Here is a 19,169-nt window from a genome sequence, read left to right as displayed (position 1 = left end):
TTAACCAAGTTCTTTAACTATCCATCGACAAGTGGAAAAAAAGAAAAAAAAAACTATCCCCCGACAAAAATTCAAACATTTTATAATTGTTAATAGAGGAGAGGAAAAAGTGAGAGAAAAGTAACAGAGCGCGTTATTAAAAAAAAAAGTAATTATTCATTCTTTTAATTTTTAAATAAAAAATAAATTTTTTAAAATTCTCAAAAAATAAGATATATTTAATTTTTGACGCCGCCAATTAATTCATATTAACAATTGATGGGAATAATGGAGCTGTTGTCATTTTCATCTCACTTAAGGCTTGACTATTTCTTCTTATTTGAGATGTTAATTAGTATTAATGGTAGGTATTTTTATAGGCAAAGATGATGAAGTGTGTGTGGTAGGTGCAACACCTTAATTTCATTGTTTTCTATTTATGTGGAGCATGTGCAATATAAAATTGGTTTGGAATGAAGATCACAACATGACTCTGACTCATGGTTTTGCATGAAATTTTTATATGTAAATCACGAGGTAATTAAGCAATTAACTAACTAAAGGTTATACTAAGAATAATTCAAAGAGGAGTGTTAGGAAGTAGTAATTTTTATGATTTGTAGTCATCAAATAATTATTAATGATATTTTTAATAGTGTGATTTCATCCAATAATGTAGGATTACTCACTTTTTTTTTATGCTGGCCAGAATTCAATAAAATTGCTGTCCCTACACTTTTTCTAATTCCAAAACGGTGAGCTAACAATAATTTGAAATTTTGAGTGTTATTGTATTAAATTGCAATATGTTTTGATTAGGTTGAAATTTTGTTTCGAACTTTGTGCATTACTCCTCTGTATCCTTATAAAATTAGTAATATTTAGAGAAAAAATTATAGATAAACAATAAAAATACTAAATAATGTGAAAAATAGATATATCGAATTGGTGGTTATTGATTACCTAGCATAACCCTATTTAAAGAGATTAGAAATTTGATCAAATTCATAAAGAACCTTTGAGATGCTGAAAGTTTATCGAGCTAGCTTTAGGACAATATTCATTGGAATATAAGTACGTCACACACATTATTTCATCCATTGAAACACTATTTAATTTGATTTGATACCACGCACATAACCAATAGGTTTGCTTAATTAACTAGTATTTAGAAAACTTTGAACGCTCCATGTTCATAATTTGATATGACTTACTATCTGAGTTACAGAGATATAAGTGCCAAGTAGAGCAATAATTGACCCTGTAAACAAAATTCCTATAATGATAACCAATTCTATTCCAAACTTTTGAGCTGCTTTGTTCATCTTTAAGTAGCACAAGCATGGCAGAATCCATGAACATGTGACACTCAAAAATGCGCCGATAAATGCCATAACATAGCCGAAAAAGGGAACAAATAATGCCACAAGCAAAGTGCTTAGCACAATAGTGGTTCTGATGAGGATGGCAATAGGTCTACCCTTGTACAAAAATAATGTTTCTTCAACAGCATTGGCTATTGGGGTGATTATAACAGCATACTTAGTGAAAGGGTTGATTAATGTTGTGTAAATTGCTATCTTGGTGCTTATTTTCTTTGTTGGAAGATTTAAGGTCACCTGCGAATTCACATGTTCTCCAAACATCTTGTACCCTATGGTAGCCATGGATCCATATGTTATAGTGCTTGTGATGAAGCATATTATCAAAACCTGCATATAGCAAATAATGAGTAACATTTTTTTCTTAAAACTATTTGTGTAAAGTATTTAGTACCTTGTAAAATTGAGTTCTATCTTTCATGGAATTACGCAATGTAGGAAAGACTGCATGTCCACAATAACAGAACGCAAAGAGACTCACAGAAGAAGGCAACCTTTTCCAATGAATCATGTCTCCTTTTTGATGAAATCCAACTCCATCAACTTCACCAACACACACAACACAAGCAATCAAAATAAGAGAAGCCACAACCCCACCAATAGAAATGTAGGCCAGAACTCCCAAACTTTTCAACCATGTTGTGGGTAGTATTGCCAGCGCAGTTAGCAACACAAAACCGGCTTTGCCTCCAATTCTAAGGCTACCAATCTTGAAATCCATGTTTGGAAACAACTTCTCAAGGTTGTCACCTTCTAGTATGAGAAACTCTACCGCAACTAAATAGAGCTCTAAGTACATGAAGATGGCTACCATGGTTCTTCCTTTGTAACCGAAAGCAACCTCGCCTATGTCAGGGTAGGATTTGATTAATGGATGTGCGTCCATGCACCTTTGAAGAAGCAATCCTGTGTACCAACACACAGTAGCAACAATGAGGAGCAAAATTAAACTCATCCACCCTCCTTGAGACACTGCATATGGCATTGAGAGTATCCCAACACCTATGGAAAAGAAAGAGAAGAGATTAGAATAATTAATATAGCTGGCACAAAGTTATATAGTTTGATATGATAGATATAGTACCTGACAAGGCATTGAGTCCGTTCAAACATGTTTTGAAGAAGGATGTTCCTCCTCTAAGAGATTCTCCTGAATTTTGGCTCTCCATGTGATAATAGTAATAGTCTTCTAATTGGAGTTGTTGTCAAAAATGAATCACCATGAACCTGAGGATAGTGAGAATGATGAGTAGATAAGCATCATGATCAATAATATTAAAGAGTGGTTACATAATAACTTACGTTCCTCTTTAGGAGGCCAGCAATGGCTCCACACTCAAGTCCATCCACATGTCATGATCCATCACTTTATAGTCAAATGAGCCTATTAGTGTGTGCTTGTCATATGAAAAAAAAAAATACTTACCATATTTGGATATATTTTGAAAAAAAAAATACTAGGGAAATGTTTTCTCCTCGAACAGGTCTAATTATTGGTTTTTAACTTATAATAAGATCTATTTCATTATTTGGAAATGCTTGAGACCTACATTTTTAATGGGGAAAAAAAGAGAAGTTGGTTAATATTGGTTTAAAATATAAGAAAAAAATATTGGTCCCCTAATTTTTTTTGTTATTTATTTTTTTTATATTATAACAAAATTAAACAAATAAATTATTAAGGATAATAATTGATACTTATGAAGGTGGTGACATGTTCTCCCATTGCTAAAAATACAGAGTTGTTGTATAACTTAAATATTTTTATGTATCTAATGAAATTTAAAACATATTTAAGCATAAATAATTGATCATGCATTAATCTTCAATTAATCAATAAATAACATCCCAAATAGCACACCCCTGATTATTGGTATTTTGAAAATTATTCTATTCAAATAATTCGTACAATGATATTTAAAATAACTGTTTTACTAGAATACCAACTCAACCAATAAAATAACAAATAAGTAAAGATTACAAGAAGAAAAAATTAAAGAAAATATTAACTAATTACTGACTAAAAAAATTAATTCGCAATCTTTCCAATTAAAATTAAATAAACTCACTACTTTTTTTGCTAGAGTTCTTCTTTAAGGCTTAAGATTATGCAAGATCCTTAAAACATTCTACACTTACTAATTTAGCTTCTAATAATATGTATGTTAACTTCACTTACACGTGAGTCATGACATACATAACATTGTTCAAGTGTTGATGGGTGGTGATGAGGATCATGATGAAAATTGTATTAGCATCCAAGAAAGAGAGAAAGAAAGCTTGCTGTTCAAGCAAGAATGTTGAGAACAAATTAAAGAGAACGGAGAAAGAGAGAGAGAGACAAAGGCTTTGAGAAACTGAATTGTATTGATAAGAGATGAATGAATGGAATGTTAATACAATGGAAGTACTATATTTATAGCCAGAGTTAGTTACTGATATTTAACTCTTGTAACTAACTTCCAATGAAGTCTCACAAATTGTATGTCACTATTAAGTATTAGCAGAAATGATGAAATAAGAATTAGAATATATAAAAAATTTCTTTCAAAATGATGAATGAAATAAAAATAAAAGAAAAAGATACAGTTTGATGCCTTGAAATTTTGAAAGAACTTAACTCTTCTTGAGGAATTATGTTTTAGAAAAAAAATTGTTAGGAGAATAACTGATTTCTCATAAATTAATAACTATTATGATTTGAATTTCATTATTTAATTATCTCAGTTGACTATTTTCACATATAGTTTTCTGTTCTTAATTTGTCTATAAATAGAACACCTCTAGTTGTATTTGGTTAGCAAGATTAAGAGAAATAATTCACACGCTCATAGTTCCCTTTGATAAAACTTAAAAGGAGGAGATTAAAGGAAATGAAAATATATATATTAAAGTTGTATTTTACATGATACAAGAGTTAAGCTATATATAGAGATTAGATATTACAAACTAACCTCATAAATACTAACCACTGCTAACCTAATTTCCAACTACTAACCACTCTAATAATACTCTACTACCCTTCTTTCCTTGTTGCACAAACTTTAGTTCTCCGCTTTGCTGCTCTGCATATTCTTTATAAAATAACAATGAATAGAATTTTAATTCATTCTTCTCTTTCTTTTTACCTAAAGTAAATAGTAATAGTAATAGTAATATAATTTTTATATTCTTTTTCAATTGAGGATGATGAGACAGCGAATTCTATTTATGCATGCAACCTGTCCTCAATCACTTGGTGGTGTCATAACGCAAACACTAAGATTTGCAATTTCAGGTTGATGAGAAGATTCTGGCGCCCCATTTTAACATTTACTTTTAGTGGTGTAATGTAGTACTTAGCTATATAGTATTTAATAGTAATATTTATTAATCTAGGAGGGGTGATTGCTCCCCTTCAACTACACTAAGCTCTGCTCTTGGTTTAAAGGAATAATTAATTAATGAAATATATATGACATACGATTTAAATTTAAAACTAGAAACCAAATCTATTAATCTCTATGTATCTTATTTTAATGATATTTTATGCTACGTGCTCTAACTATCTTAACTTATTTAATTAAATTGTCTTTTTCCCCGCAAAGCACGACCTAACTCTAAGCTATACCAAACTGCTAATGATAATAATCAATCAATATCAAAATGTAGGTAGTAGTGTTGAAATTCCCCACCTCTACATATCTCCAAATATATGCATAATTACTGTCTTTTTATTCCTTTTTAATTTCACATATACTTTTGCTGCATGATGTTCTGTAAAGCAACAATAATGCATTAATAATCTTTATGAAGATAAGATAATACATAGACAGGCTTTAAAAAAAAAAAAGAATGAACTTATGAAAAAGACAAGTCTTCTTTGATTAAATATATGTATTTTCCCTAAGTTGAACGAGCTAGACACGCGTTGTTTTGTTTTAGAGAAAGTAATAGTATATTTTCTTTAGTACTAAAAGTGGCACTTAAGGTTAATTAAAATAGTTTGATATACTTATTTATTTATTTATTTTTCTTTGTTAAAGTTTAAGATTTGAATTCTTTATGGTAAGAGAAAAGCTATAATAATATTGTGATAAACTCAAATTAGATTAATTAAATTCAAAGAATTAAGTACCGCAGTGGTTTAGCTGTTTAGGGCCTAAAAAAGAGAAAATGATGATGAAAATGATTAAATGATAATTAAAATTATAGTGAACGAAATTTATTTTTAATATGATCCATGTATGTGTGTATATTTTCACAGCATGACAAGTTCATAGGTGCCAGAAATTGTCACATTAATACAATAAAAATATTAGAATTGAAGATTTATAATTTAGTATATTTGTAGATAAAAATAATAGTGTACTCTATTTATAACGACATATTATTTCTATATCCCTAAAATTTTTATTATATATTATGCAATAAAAATTATTTTGAGATAAATATACAGTACCTGAGATGGTTTGAAATAACCATCTCAACATTTTGATGTTTGCAAGAAAAACTCATCACCTTCCCGAAAATACTAGCTACTTATTATTATGATGTCATAATACAGATAATAGAATAAGAGAACGGTCATAAAGGAAAAGGCTAGCTACTTATAACGTCATAATACCTACACAATCCAAACTCAATCAATCATTCATGCATGGGGAATAATAATATATCTCCTTAAGATACACAAAAGGAAAAGGTATATTTGGATTATTTCTAATTGCGGATCATTTTATTTCTTGCACGGGGATTTATCAAACCCCATGAATGATAGACATACTTTGAAGTATGTATATATATTGGGTCCTATATAATGATGTCACGAATCTCACCCTTGTTTATTGCTCGCGATTATGTATGTATATTGTACTTAATTATCATGGAAGAATTTCGTCAATTATCCCACTCACTTCTTCTTTCAAAACGTCCATTTGTAGAGTAAAGGCCAATAAGCACTTATAGAAACATGCAAAACAATACAATAAGCATGAATGAAGTCAATCTTGTTAAATACGCGGTATATAGTTTTAAAATATATTTAGGATATTAGTATAATATCTAAATATATTTTATATTAACTTTATATTTATTTAATTTGATATTAGATTACTTTTTTATTATGATTATATTGTATTTTTTGTTTATAAATAAGTATTTTTTATTATACATTTATTACATACAATAATTGTAATTAAATAAGCGTTGATTAAATCTTAAATCATAATTTTTAAATTCTATATTTTAATTAAATGCTAAATTCTAAATTATAATAATATAAAAATATAGTATTGAATCAAAACATTGACTAATGTTAATAAAAAAAAGTATAACCGTTAACATTTTTCTAATATTAATATCTATCATATCATATTCAATCCTTTTGAAACTAAAAATATTGATTTTTTTCTCTTTTTTGTGAGACTTAAACTTAAATTTTTGCGATATTTTCTTACACTTTTGTGTTACTATTCTAATAAGATTTTTTTTTTAATCTTTGAGAGTGAAAAAGAACAGCCACAAAATGAGAGAGAAGAGAAGAAAATATAATTTCTATTTTTGTGCATAACAATATATTTCAAACAGCAGTTTCTCATTCACTCACCGTTAAATCAGTCTAAAATTTGAACTTCAATTTTATCTTATCTTATTTTTCATTTTGAACGATGAAGATTTTGATTGGAGGTTTGAAAAGAGAGAAATCTGCTTTAAACTGTAATTTTGTTATTGGATATTTTTTCATCTTCTTGTTATTTATTTGTAAGTTTTGATGTTTTGAAATATTGACTGATTATATGCATTATTTGTGCTTTATTTGAGATTCTCTTGTATCTCATATTTAATTATAATGAAGTCATTTTCTTAATCTTAATGACTTGTGATTTTAAAAAAAAAAATTCACATTAAAATATCCATATGTTCTTGTTGTTACTTTAGTTAATATATTTACTTGCTTATAGTTATTATCATATTGTATTGTGAATATTTCGATATTCTTCATGTATTGAATATTTGTGTTATTATTTTTATTACTGAGCTCTGATCTTTTAAAAACATCACACGCACCTTTTGAAAACCGCCCTACATTCTTATTAGATTTTAGCGATCGGCTCTATATTATTTGAATATCCTTTTTAACATTGATGTTTGACATGCATATATTTACACTTGTGAGGTATAACAATGTATGCAAATTTATGATGTATCAAAAGAAACCTGATATAAATGTTTTCTTTAAAAAAACAACCCTATCTATTATTTTCATTAACCCAGATCATAGAAGCTGTCATTATTATTAATGAAGGCAAAGAATAAGCCACTATTGATGGTGGGATTCGTTAGTTCATTGGCATTATATAGGAGTAACTTATTAGAAATGCTTCTGGTTCACGGCAATTTGAGTGCTTCATTTTACTAGAAAGGAAACACAAAACAGAACAAAATTACACTAAAAACAAACAATAATGAATACTTAACGGAAAAAATATTAATCAAACCCCTTGAATTTTGAAATTTATCATCAAATGTTACAAGCAAGGTTCTGAGTAAATCATCAACGCTTCACTAATTATGTATCTTTTTTTCCCCTCTCAAAATCGAGAACTGTCTCTAGCTACTTTTAATTTGTATTTGCATATCCACATATTGTGCTAATCAATCTAAGGAAAGTGGGTCTCCTTTTTTTCCCTTTAGAAGTCGAAATCTTGGACTATTTCTGTTTATTAAATTATATGGATGCACACTCACATGTCATCAAGGACATATTTGGTAATAACTTATACTTGGACATTAGTAATTGCTTATACTTGGATACTGGATACACTTTAATTTGTTAAAGTTTGATTAGTACGTACACCCTATATTCTATAACAACCATTCTAAATTATTAAGTATACACTAAAATCAGTTATTAAATCAACTATCAATATAAAATATATATTAAAAATAAATTAAATTATATATATATATTTATATACAAATATATAGTGATTAATTTTGGTAGATAATTTAGTGTACAAATATTTTTTTTTCTTTGAAACTGAAGAAACTCAACATAAAAGTAGAGAAAAAAAAAACAGAAAAACAAAAAACAAAAGCCAACATAATCACGTAGTGACTATTCAGACTAATAACCTATAAAGACAAGTAATGTTTTCCTGGTGGCAGTAAAACATTCAAGCTAATAGTAACTAGCACTAATGAATAATAATATTAGAGAAAAATAACTAGTGACCAATAAATATGAAAGATATTTGCTAGCACTTGTTAAGAATTTAAGATGCTTACTGTAAAAATAAATTATTGAAAAGCCAAAATATTAAAATTTTCACTAGTTTATGTTTTTATCATGATCCTTCCTTTCAAGTTTCAAGCAACATGGTTTTCTGGACGATAGCAATAATTTCCTTTATGGCATCATCAACCATGATCTATTTGCTTCAGAACCATCAGCCCATTCTTGGCAAAAGAGGTAATAAGGCCTGAACAATATATGGGTCAGTGTAATAGGACACATTTGTTTATGTAAAAAATATGAAATAAAAGAGTTTAGCCAAGTCCAATATAAAATTGGTCCTAGTGGGAACTACTTGTATGCCCTAAACAACAATAGTTGAATTTATATTTTTGGTCATGAATAATAGTGGATTTTGAAAAGGGCTTTGAAATGCCAACTTCTGTTGTTTACAGAAAACAATCCAGTAATTTTGGATTTGAATGTTGAAATTTTTTTTAAAAAAAGTTACCGAAAAACTTAGCTTGCCCCCTTTCTATACGACTACGAGACTTAATCGGAATTGGATTGAAAAATGAAAATCAAATGCCATTAGTTAGTTGGGCTCAATAAGGACCCACCAAAGTCTTCAAAACCCGGGTGGCTGATCTAGTATATTGGTTTCTTCTAAATTTATTTGATTTAGTTAAACGAGCAACTTATTCGTTTATTTAAATAAATATTTATAATTAAATTTTATATTATATATATAGTAATTTATTAACTAATAAATTAATTTTTAACTTATCAAATTAAAATATTTTAAAAAATAAAAAATATATTAAATTCATTTATGGTTGTAGTTTTTTTTTTAATGATAAAATTTCTAGGTCAATCTTTATTTATGATTCACCAAATTAATGCACGTTTATACATTGACTTTATAAATTTTAATTAAAATTAGTGTTGACACATTATTTGTAGGCTGGAAGAAAGAAAGAGAAGCATTAAAAGGATATTTCATAGGAAAATATTAGAAAATATCTAAGAATTTCTGGAATGGGATTGTATCGGTAGTAGTTGGAGGTGACAGGTGTCGTGGACTAAGAAAAATAGAAGAAATAGAAGTAGTCAAGTAGAATCCAAAGGCGTGGGGCCCACCCGAAACCCGAAAGCAGGGGGAACGGGTCCTTCACGCGGCAACACAGTGGAAACGAAATGACGAGGATACCCCTATTGGAAGGCGCATTTGGCCCTCCTCGCTATATACACGCCAAAATCCCCTTTCTTTCTCTCGTTTCATTAATTGAAGGTCTGTCTCAGCTCCTTTTTCGCCGCTGAGTCTCAGATTCCCTTGTTATCTCTCAGGATTCACCAAACCGATCCCCTTCCCTTCTTAGTTCCTTCCTTATCCCTTCTTTTTTAAACTTTTTTTTTATATTTTTTATTTTTTAAAACTCAAATTTTAGTTTATTATTATTTGTTATTCAGTCTTTTGGGAGAAATGAGCGATCATCTGGTGCTGTACGTTGACCGGCTGGTGCGTCCCGTTGTGCCAGTCGAGCCGCTAGCTCAGCACCCGGCTCAGCCATCTCCCGAACCCGAACCGCCGCTAGATGAACCTCCGGCCGCCACGGCGGGGCCCTCCGATTCTGCTCCGAGAGCCGATGACGAGGACGAGGAGGAGGATGAGGAGGCGCCGCTGTTGCAGATGGCGGAGTGCCGCATTTGTCAGGAGGAAGACACCGTCAACAATCTCGAGTCGCCATGTGCTTGCAGCGGTAGTCTCAAGGTACATTCTTCTTTTCTTTTTTCCTCTCAATTTTATTTTAATAATTGAGGTTTAGGATGATTAAAGAATGAGGTCATTTTCCCCCCCTAAAAATGTTTGTGTTCTAATTTTCTTAATTGATAATGTATTTGGCCTTATGGTAGCTCAATTTTTTGTGAACACTAAAATTGCAAGCAGCTCTTTGTTGATTATAAATGCCTATGGTGTTGTTGCTGCATCAATTTTGTCGTAAATTTATGGGTTTGGAAAAATGCATGTGCTTTTTCTTTCCCTTTTTAAATTTTTGATGGGGAAAATGCTGCATTTCTAATGTTTCTGTTTATCCCCAAAGATGTGGACGTGCAATACTATGTGAATATTCACCAAGCTATTAGTTGGTGAAATGTTTATGATTATTTTGGGAAGATGTTTTTGTGAAACACTATTTGTCCATCTAGCCAATTAAATGTTGATGCCGTGTGTTGAAGAATAATAATGGATGGACATCGTTGTTCATGGGTCATTGGTTTTTAGATCCTTTCTGTGCTTCTAATTCATGAATTTCTTGGAAATTTTTTTTCTCAGTATGCTCACAGAAAGTGCGTCCAGCATTGGTGCGATGAGAAAGGAGACATTATTTGTGAGATATGTCACAAGGTATGCATCTTAGTTGTTAATGCAAGATATCCGCATGCTGTGTGGTAGGGGGCTTTCGCCGCTGTGTGTTGCCGGGATTTGGGGGAAAAGGGTGGAAATCTTCAGTGTGCTAACTAAACATGCTCATCATATTCATCATTGGTGTGAGGATTTATTGGATCAAACCAAATTGAAAACTAAACTTGCTCTTTTTCCTTTTGTGTATGTCATTCCCAGCCCTATGAACCTGGTTATACTGCCCCACCACCACGTGCACATCCTGAAGAAACTACCATTGATATAGGGTAAGCTGAAAGTTTGTATGTTTAGAATAGTCTTCATTTGATTGTGTTAGCTTTTATGTGTAAGCCTTTTATTTCAAACTCGAAATAGATATTCCCTATTTGTTTGAAATTGTTGTCCAACTACTGATTAATGACCCATGACCATTTTTTTTCAGGGGAGGTTGGACAATTTCTGGCACACCTTTGGACTTGCGGGATCCTCGTCTCTTGGCAATTGCTGAGGCGGAACGCCAATTCTTGGAAGCAGAGTATGATGGATATGCTGCTTCTAATGCCAGCGGTGCTGCATTTTGCCGATCAGCTGCTCTTATTGTAAGGCACTAACCTTGAAGACACTTTTAAAAAATTATTTGTGGAACTTGGGCAGAAACATATATAGTCTTCAGGCCATTCTAAAGGAGTATCAAGTTTGTAGGGTATTTGATGTTTCATATTAATTTGGAGTTTTAAGTTATTTGTTTGTGTTATGATTTTTAGGGTGCTTAAACGCTGGTGCATGCATGTCGATGCATTTGTCCACCATTTACATTAAGCATATATTGACTTCATTAATATGCTTAGGCTAGTGTTGTTAGCTACTTGAGCATGATCTTAAGTCCAGTTCATTCTATTTGTTGCAGTTGATGGCTCTTCTACTCTTGAGGCATGCACTTGCAGTCACAGATGAAGATGCCGATGATGATCCATCCACTTTCTTCTCTGTAAGTGACTTGAGTTCCTTCTGGACCTTTGGCTAAGTTGTAAGTAGATCATATAGTATCGATTGCTTGGCCTTCAAATGTACCGCCAAAAAAACCTAATTAAGTTGCCTTTTCTCACAGCTTTTCTTGCTTCGAGCTGCTGGGTTTCTTTTGCCTTGCTACATCATGGCTTGGGCAATCAGTATTTTGCAACGTCGGCGACAAAGACAAGTAAGTTTCAGTTTTGCTTTCCAAAAAATCTAGCTTTGATAATGAATTTGGTATCGATGTATCCCTCTATGGCAAATGAGACAAGACTTAGTTGTTCTTGCTTTTAACTTAGTATCGACTTAATACGAGTTTGCTCAATTTTGTTCATAGTTATTTCGCGTGTTATGGTGAAACAGGAGGCTGCAGCACTGGCGGCAACTCAAGTCGCGTTCGTTTTTCAATCCGGGCAGCGTAGGGGTCTGCAGTTCGCCATTGCACCAGGACCTGCAGTGAGTACACACCAGGAACAAGTGTAGTTTGTTTGTATGCCAGTGTATGTGTACGAAATGGCGATGCGCCATGTAAAAAAGATGGCTTTGTTGAAATGCCACATATAGTACTCTTGATTTTTCTCCGCCCTAATGTTAACGTACCTACCTGCATACATTCACTTTGCAAATTGCAACTTTGAGATGGTAGTTAATTTTTTTTTTAATTCGAAACAGATTTATTTATTGATCTAACCTCAGCCTATTTTTAGCCCTCTGCAAAGTAGATATAAGAAACTTGGGTAATCATCCCTTCAAAGATTAACAATTTTTATTGGGTGTGGTTCTTGTGCAACTAAATTGTAAATTTATTTTAAAATAAGTTTTGAGAATTTAAAGCTCAAACATATCTTTGGCCGTATAATATGAGTTTTTAGCGATATATTTAAGACTACTGGAAAAGAAATATATTTAAGCATTTCACTTCGAGGTAGTAATAACAAGAAATTTGACTTGGTAACTCTGGCGACGGCACATGCTAAATGGTTATACCAACTAAATTATTCCTAATCATTTTATTTGCGTTATTTTTCTAATTGATTTATTTACATCAATCATTGATTATTTTATTAAAAGTTCCAAACAAATTATTTATTAATCATTGAGTAGTTGTTAAAACATTATTGTGCCAAACAACTACTAATATATTATTTACTTTTTTCGGGTATGCTTGTGCCAAATTATTTAAACATACTAAGTTTTAAAAACATGATCTATGCCAAATAATTATTAGAAATATAATAGTATAATAAAACAAGTCAACACATTCAGTTTTATTTACCCATAACTCAAAGTAGGCTCAATTCCAACTAACGAAAGATCCACCTTTGCATTCCTTGTCTGTAATGGGGCTTGTCAGCCTTGTCTAGAGTAGAATTTAGTTTTGTTTTTCTTATTCCAGTTTTGGTTTTAAGGATGAAAATAGAATTTGGAATTGAGTTTTTTTGTTGAGAAAATAGTAACTAGATGAGATGTTAACATGTGGGAGGTCCATAGACATACTTTAGGTCAAAGTTACAGTATTTAATTTAACATCTATAATTTAATTATGAATGTAATATCTATATAAATATTTATTGATCTAATATTACTCAATTATTTTAAAAGTAATTAAGAAATGTAAAATAAAATAAATTTTAGCTACTTTGAGCTCATTTTTTTATTATATCTCAAAACTATTTTATATTATAATAGTATTGATATTGAAAGGATAGACATTAGGATTTAGAGATTTTATTGAGGTAATTGTAAATATAGGTTTGATTTGATGGATATAAATAGAACTGTGATTGCGAATAGGGTTGGAAGTGAGTTAAGCCAGCCCATGAGCTAGCTCGAGCTTGATTCGTTAATAGCTCGATAAGCTAAGCTCGTGAGCTAGTAAACCAAGCTTGAGCTTGAAATTGAGCTCATAAATTAAATGAGCCGAATTTGAGCTTGGATAAGCTCAGCTCATTAGCTCGTGAGCTGACTCGATTATATATATATATATATATATTCATTTAATCTATATTTTTAATATTATATATATACATATGAAATAGTACTATATAATTATATACATTAATGATCTTAATTATTTAAAATTTCATATTTACCTTTTAATATAATTTTGATGTAGGACATAAATAAAAAATGTATAATTTATAGATAGATAACAATATATAAAATTGATCTTTTTAAATATTTTTTAAAATATATAAGTTATAATTTATTGATATAAAATTATAGATTATGTATTTATGTTTCTATTATTTGAGTCAGCTCGTGAGCTTTCGGTGAGTCGAGTTTGAGCTTAAGAGATAGACTCGATTGTTAATGAGTCGAGACGTGAGCCAAACTCAATTTTTGTAAGTCAAACTTGAGCTTGGTCTAACTCGACTCAACTTGGCTCACTTCCAACCCTAAAATTACGAATCAGATTATAGTGACTCTATTAAAGCGTGTAACTGAAGGAAAAGAATTATTGATCAGGGACAAGAATTAAGAGAATCCAAGAGATAAAGAGAGACTTTCATTAATATTTCTTTTATAATTTATAATACTTCCATTTACAATATTTCTAATTATATCTATATCTAATTTTATTTATATATTAGCCCATGTGTAATGCGTTTAGGGCCATTCTTAACACTTGACAACACTGTAAGTCTGCAGCCTCATGAGGAAGCCCAGCCATGAAGCCTACCCATAATTTACGTGCATCGTGCCGTACAGAAATCATTTTCTTAATATTCCTATTTCCTACTCCAACATTATAATTTTTTTCTTTATTGTCGTCAACATTATAAAATGATTAAAATATAATCGGAAGTAGAAGAAGATTATAATGTTAAGGAAGCTGTGACATTCTGTTTGTAGGCCCAACTTTTGCCTTTTGCTTCAAATATTCTGACCATTTATACGAGCCATCGGATTATCAACAAAATTTTTTTTGTCGATGAATTGGACAACTTTCAATCTTAGATTATACAACACAAGCACTCACACACATTTGACTACTAATATTGATTTTATATTCTTCACTGAGAATTCGAACTTGGGTGCAGCTCCCAGCGAGACAGGTGATGCTGCCATTGATCCAAGACCAAAGCTGGAATTATCAACAAACTTGATCTCGCCAATTAGACACAACAAAATAAACTCCACGCTTCAAGCTGGATTAATATTCTTTTTTTTGGACTTACTGGGCTAATATTATTTATTTGGTCATGAACTGGACTAATATTCTTAACTCCTCCATAATTTTGGGCCCAAACCAAGAAATACCTTCACCCAAACATGTTTGCAAATAACCAACTTGGATTGTTGCTTAACCAAGTGTGGAAAGTTCCAATCATGCTTTGTGTATGCAACAAGCTAACAACATACTTTTAAATAAAACTTAAATTCACAACGTATTAATCTTCAACTTATTTTTATTTTAATAATTACAAATGCATTAAAAACTTAAACTTAACATATTTGAACGCTCCGAAAAGTACAAAGGGACGATTGTTACTCTTATGCTTAGCCACACTACTTCATCATGTATAGAAGTTATTGGTCTTCTTCACTATAGTATTGTCCAATACGTCAAATTTTTTGAGGGACGAATATTATGAACTAAAGGGAGTATAAGAATTAAGATATAAATAATGGGAGTTCTATCAATTTTAACCCTTTTCTCCCTAAAATGTGATCAAGAAGCAAAGCATTGTTCAATCTGGCAGGATCTATACCATACTTGATAGTTCATGCAACAAGATATTTGAATCTCATAAACCATGAAAAATTAGGTATGATATGGATGTTTTCGTTGCACATCCAAGATTGCTAAACTTTTCCATGGATAAAGCAAATAACTAATAAGCACCAAAATAGTTTAAAGATGAGGGGGATATGATCTGTACAAATTACAACTCAATTTTGCTTTAACTTTGCTATATTGCTCTTTTTCTCTTTTATGTGGTACTGTTGTATCTCTATTATTTTAAGACACGCTGAGCCTTATGGAGCTCACTTTGGTTCAAAACAAAATTTACAAAAGCACACTGCTTTAAGACCATTCTTGAGATCTGAGAATCTAACAAAGCCAATATGTTTATATTTATATAAATTGGAAAACATATCTTATACAACGTTCATAAACTAAGTGACCTTCTATTGTAACATTAATATTTGTGAAAATATTCTATTTGCATAAGAAGAAAGTTAATAAATGGAGGGTATTCAATAAGTATATTAACCTTAGTATGGTACGTAATGGTACCACATGATCCAATTTTTATGACCCCACTGTATATTTTATTCTATTTGCAATTGAAGTATGTGCATAGCATTTGATAACATCTAGGGATCAGCAAAAGTATTGCAAAATATTAAGCATTAGATTTTAGACATTTTTTTTTGGGGTATAGAGATTTTAGACAAATTTATCAGTGCAAGTCACTAAGACTATTCAAGGGAAGAATCAAAGCATATTCTTTTACGGCATGAGGCTAATTACTACAAGACATGAAAGAAAAAAACACATCAAAAGGCAACTTCAAACCTTATCAAGGAAAAAATATGAATAATGGAAACTGGAAAGCAACTAGTCATTTAGTTCTTGCACTTTAATTGGTATTTGCAAATTCTTTTACAGAAAAAAAAAATCAAGAAGAATAAACTATCTCAAGCAATAACAATAGCTATTTATTTCACTAAGAACGAGGCCAATCATCACCACAGTTATAATAAAGTGAAGAATTTATATTCTTTTAAACAGTTTCTAGTAGCATGTGATATTTGAAGTTAAAATTATACCAAAGAATAAACTTATTATTAGAAAGCCCTTGGCAAATTAATTATAATATAAAGATTAAATTAATAACAGTACTAACAAAGCATAAAGATAAAGATTGAGGGCAAGAAAAGGGGTAGTGGTCAATTTTTGTTTGCCTGGTAGATAGCTTGGAATTCTAAAGTGAATAGAAGGAGATATTAGAAATAGCATAAAGCAGTAGTTTGTTCCTTTTGGGGGCTGCTTCTGTTCCTCCAAATTCTATTCTTTATATGACTTGCTTGCTACTGTAGCAATCTTCTGGTTCAGGGTGGGCCCCCCATAGTTCTTGTCTCCTTGGTCATTATTCTAATTAAAAGCAACTAATCATAACTTTCCTTAATAACAAAGGAATGGTAGTTTACCATGATAACCTCACACATAATCAATTTTCGTATGCAAAGAAGAATTGTGGTTTTTGTCATGAAAAATATATACATTGTTTCCTTGTTTAACTAGGTATTGGCTATATATATATATATATATATATATATATATATATATATATATATATATATATATATATATATAATATATATATATATATAAGCCATATTTGTATTGAGGAGAGGCAAATGTTAATAGTTCTAAAAAATGTAAGGAGTATAATATTTTTTTTAATTTTAAAATTTAAACATTAAATTTTAAATTTTAAATTTGAATTAATAATTCAAAATATAACAAATAAAAAAATTAAAATTTGCTTAATTAACAAAGAATATAGCATTTATTATTCAGTAAAAAACGTTTAAGAATAAACTAATTAATCAAAGAGATATAAATGGTTCTTTATAAAAAAAATATCATTTATTAAATAACCTCTTATAAACGAATGAGTCTAAATAGATTATGCATTATTCTATCAAACAATAGATAACATTCCTCAATAGTTTATGATTATTGAGTACTTTAACATGGATAGATGCAAGCATATAAATAGTGTGATGTGGCAAGAATCCAAGTAATTGGGTTTCGCATCTTTTAGTAGACAAAAGCAGTATATGATAGTGAGTTAGGCAAATACATTTGAACAAAGATACCTGCCTTCTCAAGGGTATTTCTAACAAACCCTTTATGCAATCTTGTCAGATCTTTCAATAACAGCCTTAAAATTATAGTTTGGTTTAGTTAGTTAGTTATATATATATATATATATATATATATATATATATATATATCAGGCTTGATAATGATTCGAGCTGAATCTAAAAATTCCAATAGGGTCCCTCCAAGTTGCCTTAAGTTTCGAACTGAGACATAACTCATAAGCAGAAAGAAGTTTCTCTCCATAGCAGAGAAAATAGAAAATGACGTTTAGTCCTTCTTCTAGAATACATATCCTTCTTGTTCTTGTTATCTGCATTATGTTGTTATCAGTTCAAACAGAGAAAGTGTTTGGTTTGAGAAGTTTAGAACTTACACGCAGACACGGCAAAGAAGATCACAGGTTTCTGCATGAGGATCAACATACTACCCTCAAGGCGAAGGCGAAGGGGAAGATGAATTCAGCAAATTCGAATGGTTTTGATCCGAATCAATGGAGCAAAAGAAGAGTGCGAAAAGGATCGGATCCTATACACAACAGGGCCTAACGCTTAAAGCAGCATCACCAAGCTAGCATACGAGGTAGTGAGAAAATAGATATCAGAATGCTCTGAATAGGTTGTTTTTTTTTTTTAACTTCTTTTGCGATTTCAGTTGGAGAATTTTGTCGTAGAGAGAAATGTATAGTGAGCTACTAGAGAAACCATTTTACAGAGCAATTCACACCATACAACATCATGTATGCATGCTTCTTGTTTGTTTTTCTTTCTTCCAATATATTATAGTTTTTTTTTTTTTCCGGATCAGTTTGCATGGAACTAACTGTCAGTTATTTATGTTGATTGCAAACATATAAAATAAAAGTTGGCTAAGATAAACGTGGTCGGCAGGATTCGAACCTGCGCGGGCAAAGCCCACATGATTTCTAGTCATGCCCGATAACCACTCCGGCACGACCACCAGATATGTTTTAATTAATTGAATTTTTATTATAATGTTTTAAAAAAGAAGATTTGTCTGTATTTGGGTCAGTCCAAATGTTTGCCTCAATGATGAGTTCTGTTGTTTATTTTGGGCTTCGTATTTTTTTTCATGAAAAGAGGCCCCATATACTAATCTATGCTGATTCCCAAAAAAAAAAACAATAGAAACTTCAATTAATTAATAGACTATTGGTGGTTGTGTGCAGCTGTATGGGTGAATGACTAAGGTATTTAATACAATTCCCTTAGGAAAAAAAAAAAGAATCTATAAATACTTAGTTCACCTCAGTAATTTTATACTTGGGAGAAAATTATACTAAGTAATACCGAAAAAAGAAAATTCAATATCTTT

General features: G+C 30.8%; 2 protein-coding genes and 1 non-coding gene across 7 annotated transcripts; 1 reads left to right on the top strand and 2 right to left on the bottom strand.

Annotated features, from left to right (window-relative positions):
* Positions 1 to 1,146: 1,146 nt before the first annotated feature.
* LOC112791938 (amino acid transporter AVT1I) lies at positions 1,147 to 4,376 on the bottom strand. Of its 3 annotated transcripts, XM_025834986.3 has the most exons (5): positions 3,541 to 3,752; positions 2,664 to 2,727; positions 2,446 to 2,588; positions 1,756 to 2,363; positions 1,147 to 1,691 (listed from the first exon to the last, which is right to left on the bottom strand). In XM_025834986.3, exons 3-5 carry the CDS (start codon positions 2,528 to 2,530, stop codon positions 1,173 to 1,175), a joined length of 1,212 nt encoding a protein of 403 aa, XP_025690771.1. In that variant the 5' UTR covers positions 2,531 to 2,588; positions 2,664 to 2,727; positions 3,541 to 3,752; the 3' UTR covers positions 1,147 to 1,172. The 3 variants fall into 3 exon arrangements, with proteins under 3 accessions (XP_025690771.1, XP_072068857.1, XP_025690773.1); XM_072212756.1 differs by having other exon boundaries at positions 2,664 to 4,376; XM_025834988.3 differs by lacking the exon at positions 2,664 to 2,727 and having other exon boundaries at positions 3,541 to 3,749.
* Positions 4,377 to 9,794: 5,418 nt separating this feature from the next.
* On the top strand, positions 9,795 to 12,682 carry LOC112791937 (uncharacterized). Of its 3 annotated transcripts, none has more exons than XM_025834983.3 (8): positions 9,848 to 9,955; positions 10,048 to 10,348; positions 10,913 to 10,984; positions 11,201 to 11,268; positions 11,424 to 11,580; positions 11,889 to 11,969; positions 12,090 to 12,179; positions 12,356 to 12,682. In XM_025834983.3, the coding sequence occupies exons 2-8, from the start codon at positions 10,061 to 10,063 to the stop codon at positions 12,473 to 12,475; spliced, it is 876 nt and encodes a 291-aa protein (XP_025690768.1). In that variant the 5' UTR covers positions 9,848 to 9,955; positions 10,048 to 10,060; the 3' UTR covers positions 12,476 to 12,682. The 3 variants fall into 3 exon arrangements, with proteins under 3 accessions (XP_025690769.1, XP_025690768.1, XP_072068856.1); XM_072212755.1 differs by having other exon boundaries at positions 12,330 to 12,682; XM_025834984.3 differs by having other exon boundaries at positions 9,795 to 10,348; positions 12,330 to 12,682.
* A 6,030-nt stretch (positions 12,683 to 18,712) lies between these two features.
* TRNAS-AGA (transfer RNA serine (anticodon AGA)) lies at positions 18,713 to 18,794 on the bottom strand. Its single transcript has one exon. It is a non-coding gene; the product is annotated as a tRNA-Ser (tRNA).
* Positions 18,795 to 19,169: the final 375 nt, after the last annotated feature.

Source organism: Arachis hypogaea, chromosome 13, assembly GCF_003086295.3.
Source record: "Arachis hypogaea cultivar Tifrunner chromosome 13, arahy.Tifrunner.gnm2.J5K5, whole genome shotgun sequence".
Classification (NCBI taxonomy): domain Eukaryota; kingdom Viridiplantae; phylum Streptophyta; class Magnoliopsida; order Fabales; family Fabaceae; genus Arachis; species Arachis hypogaea.
This window is presented reverse-complemented; position numbering and strand designations above follow the sequence as displayed.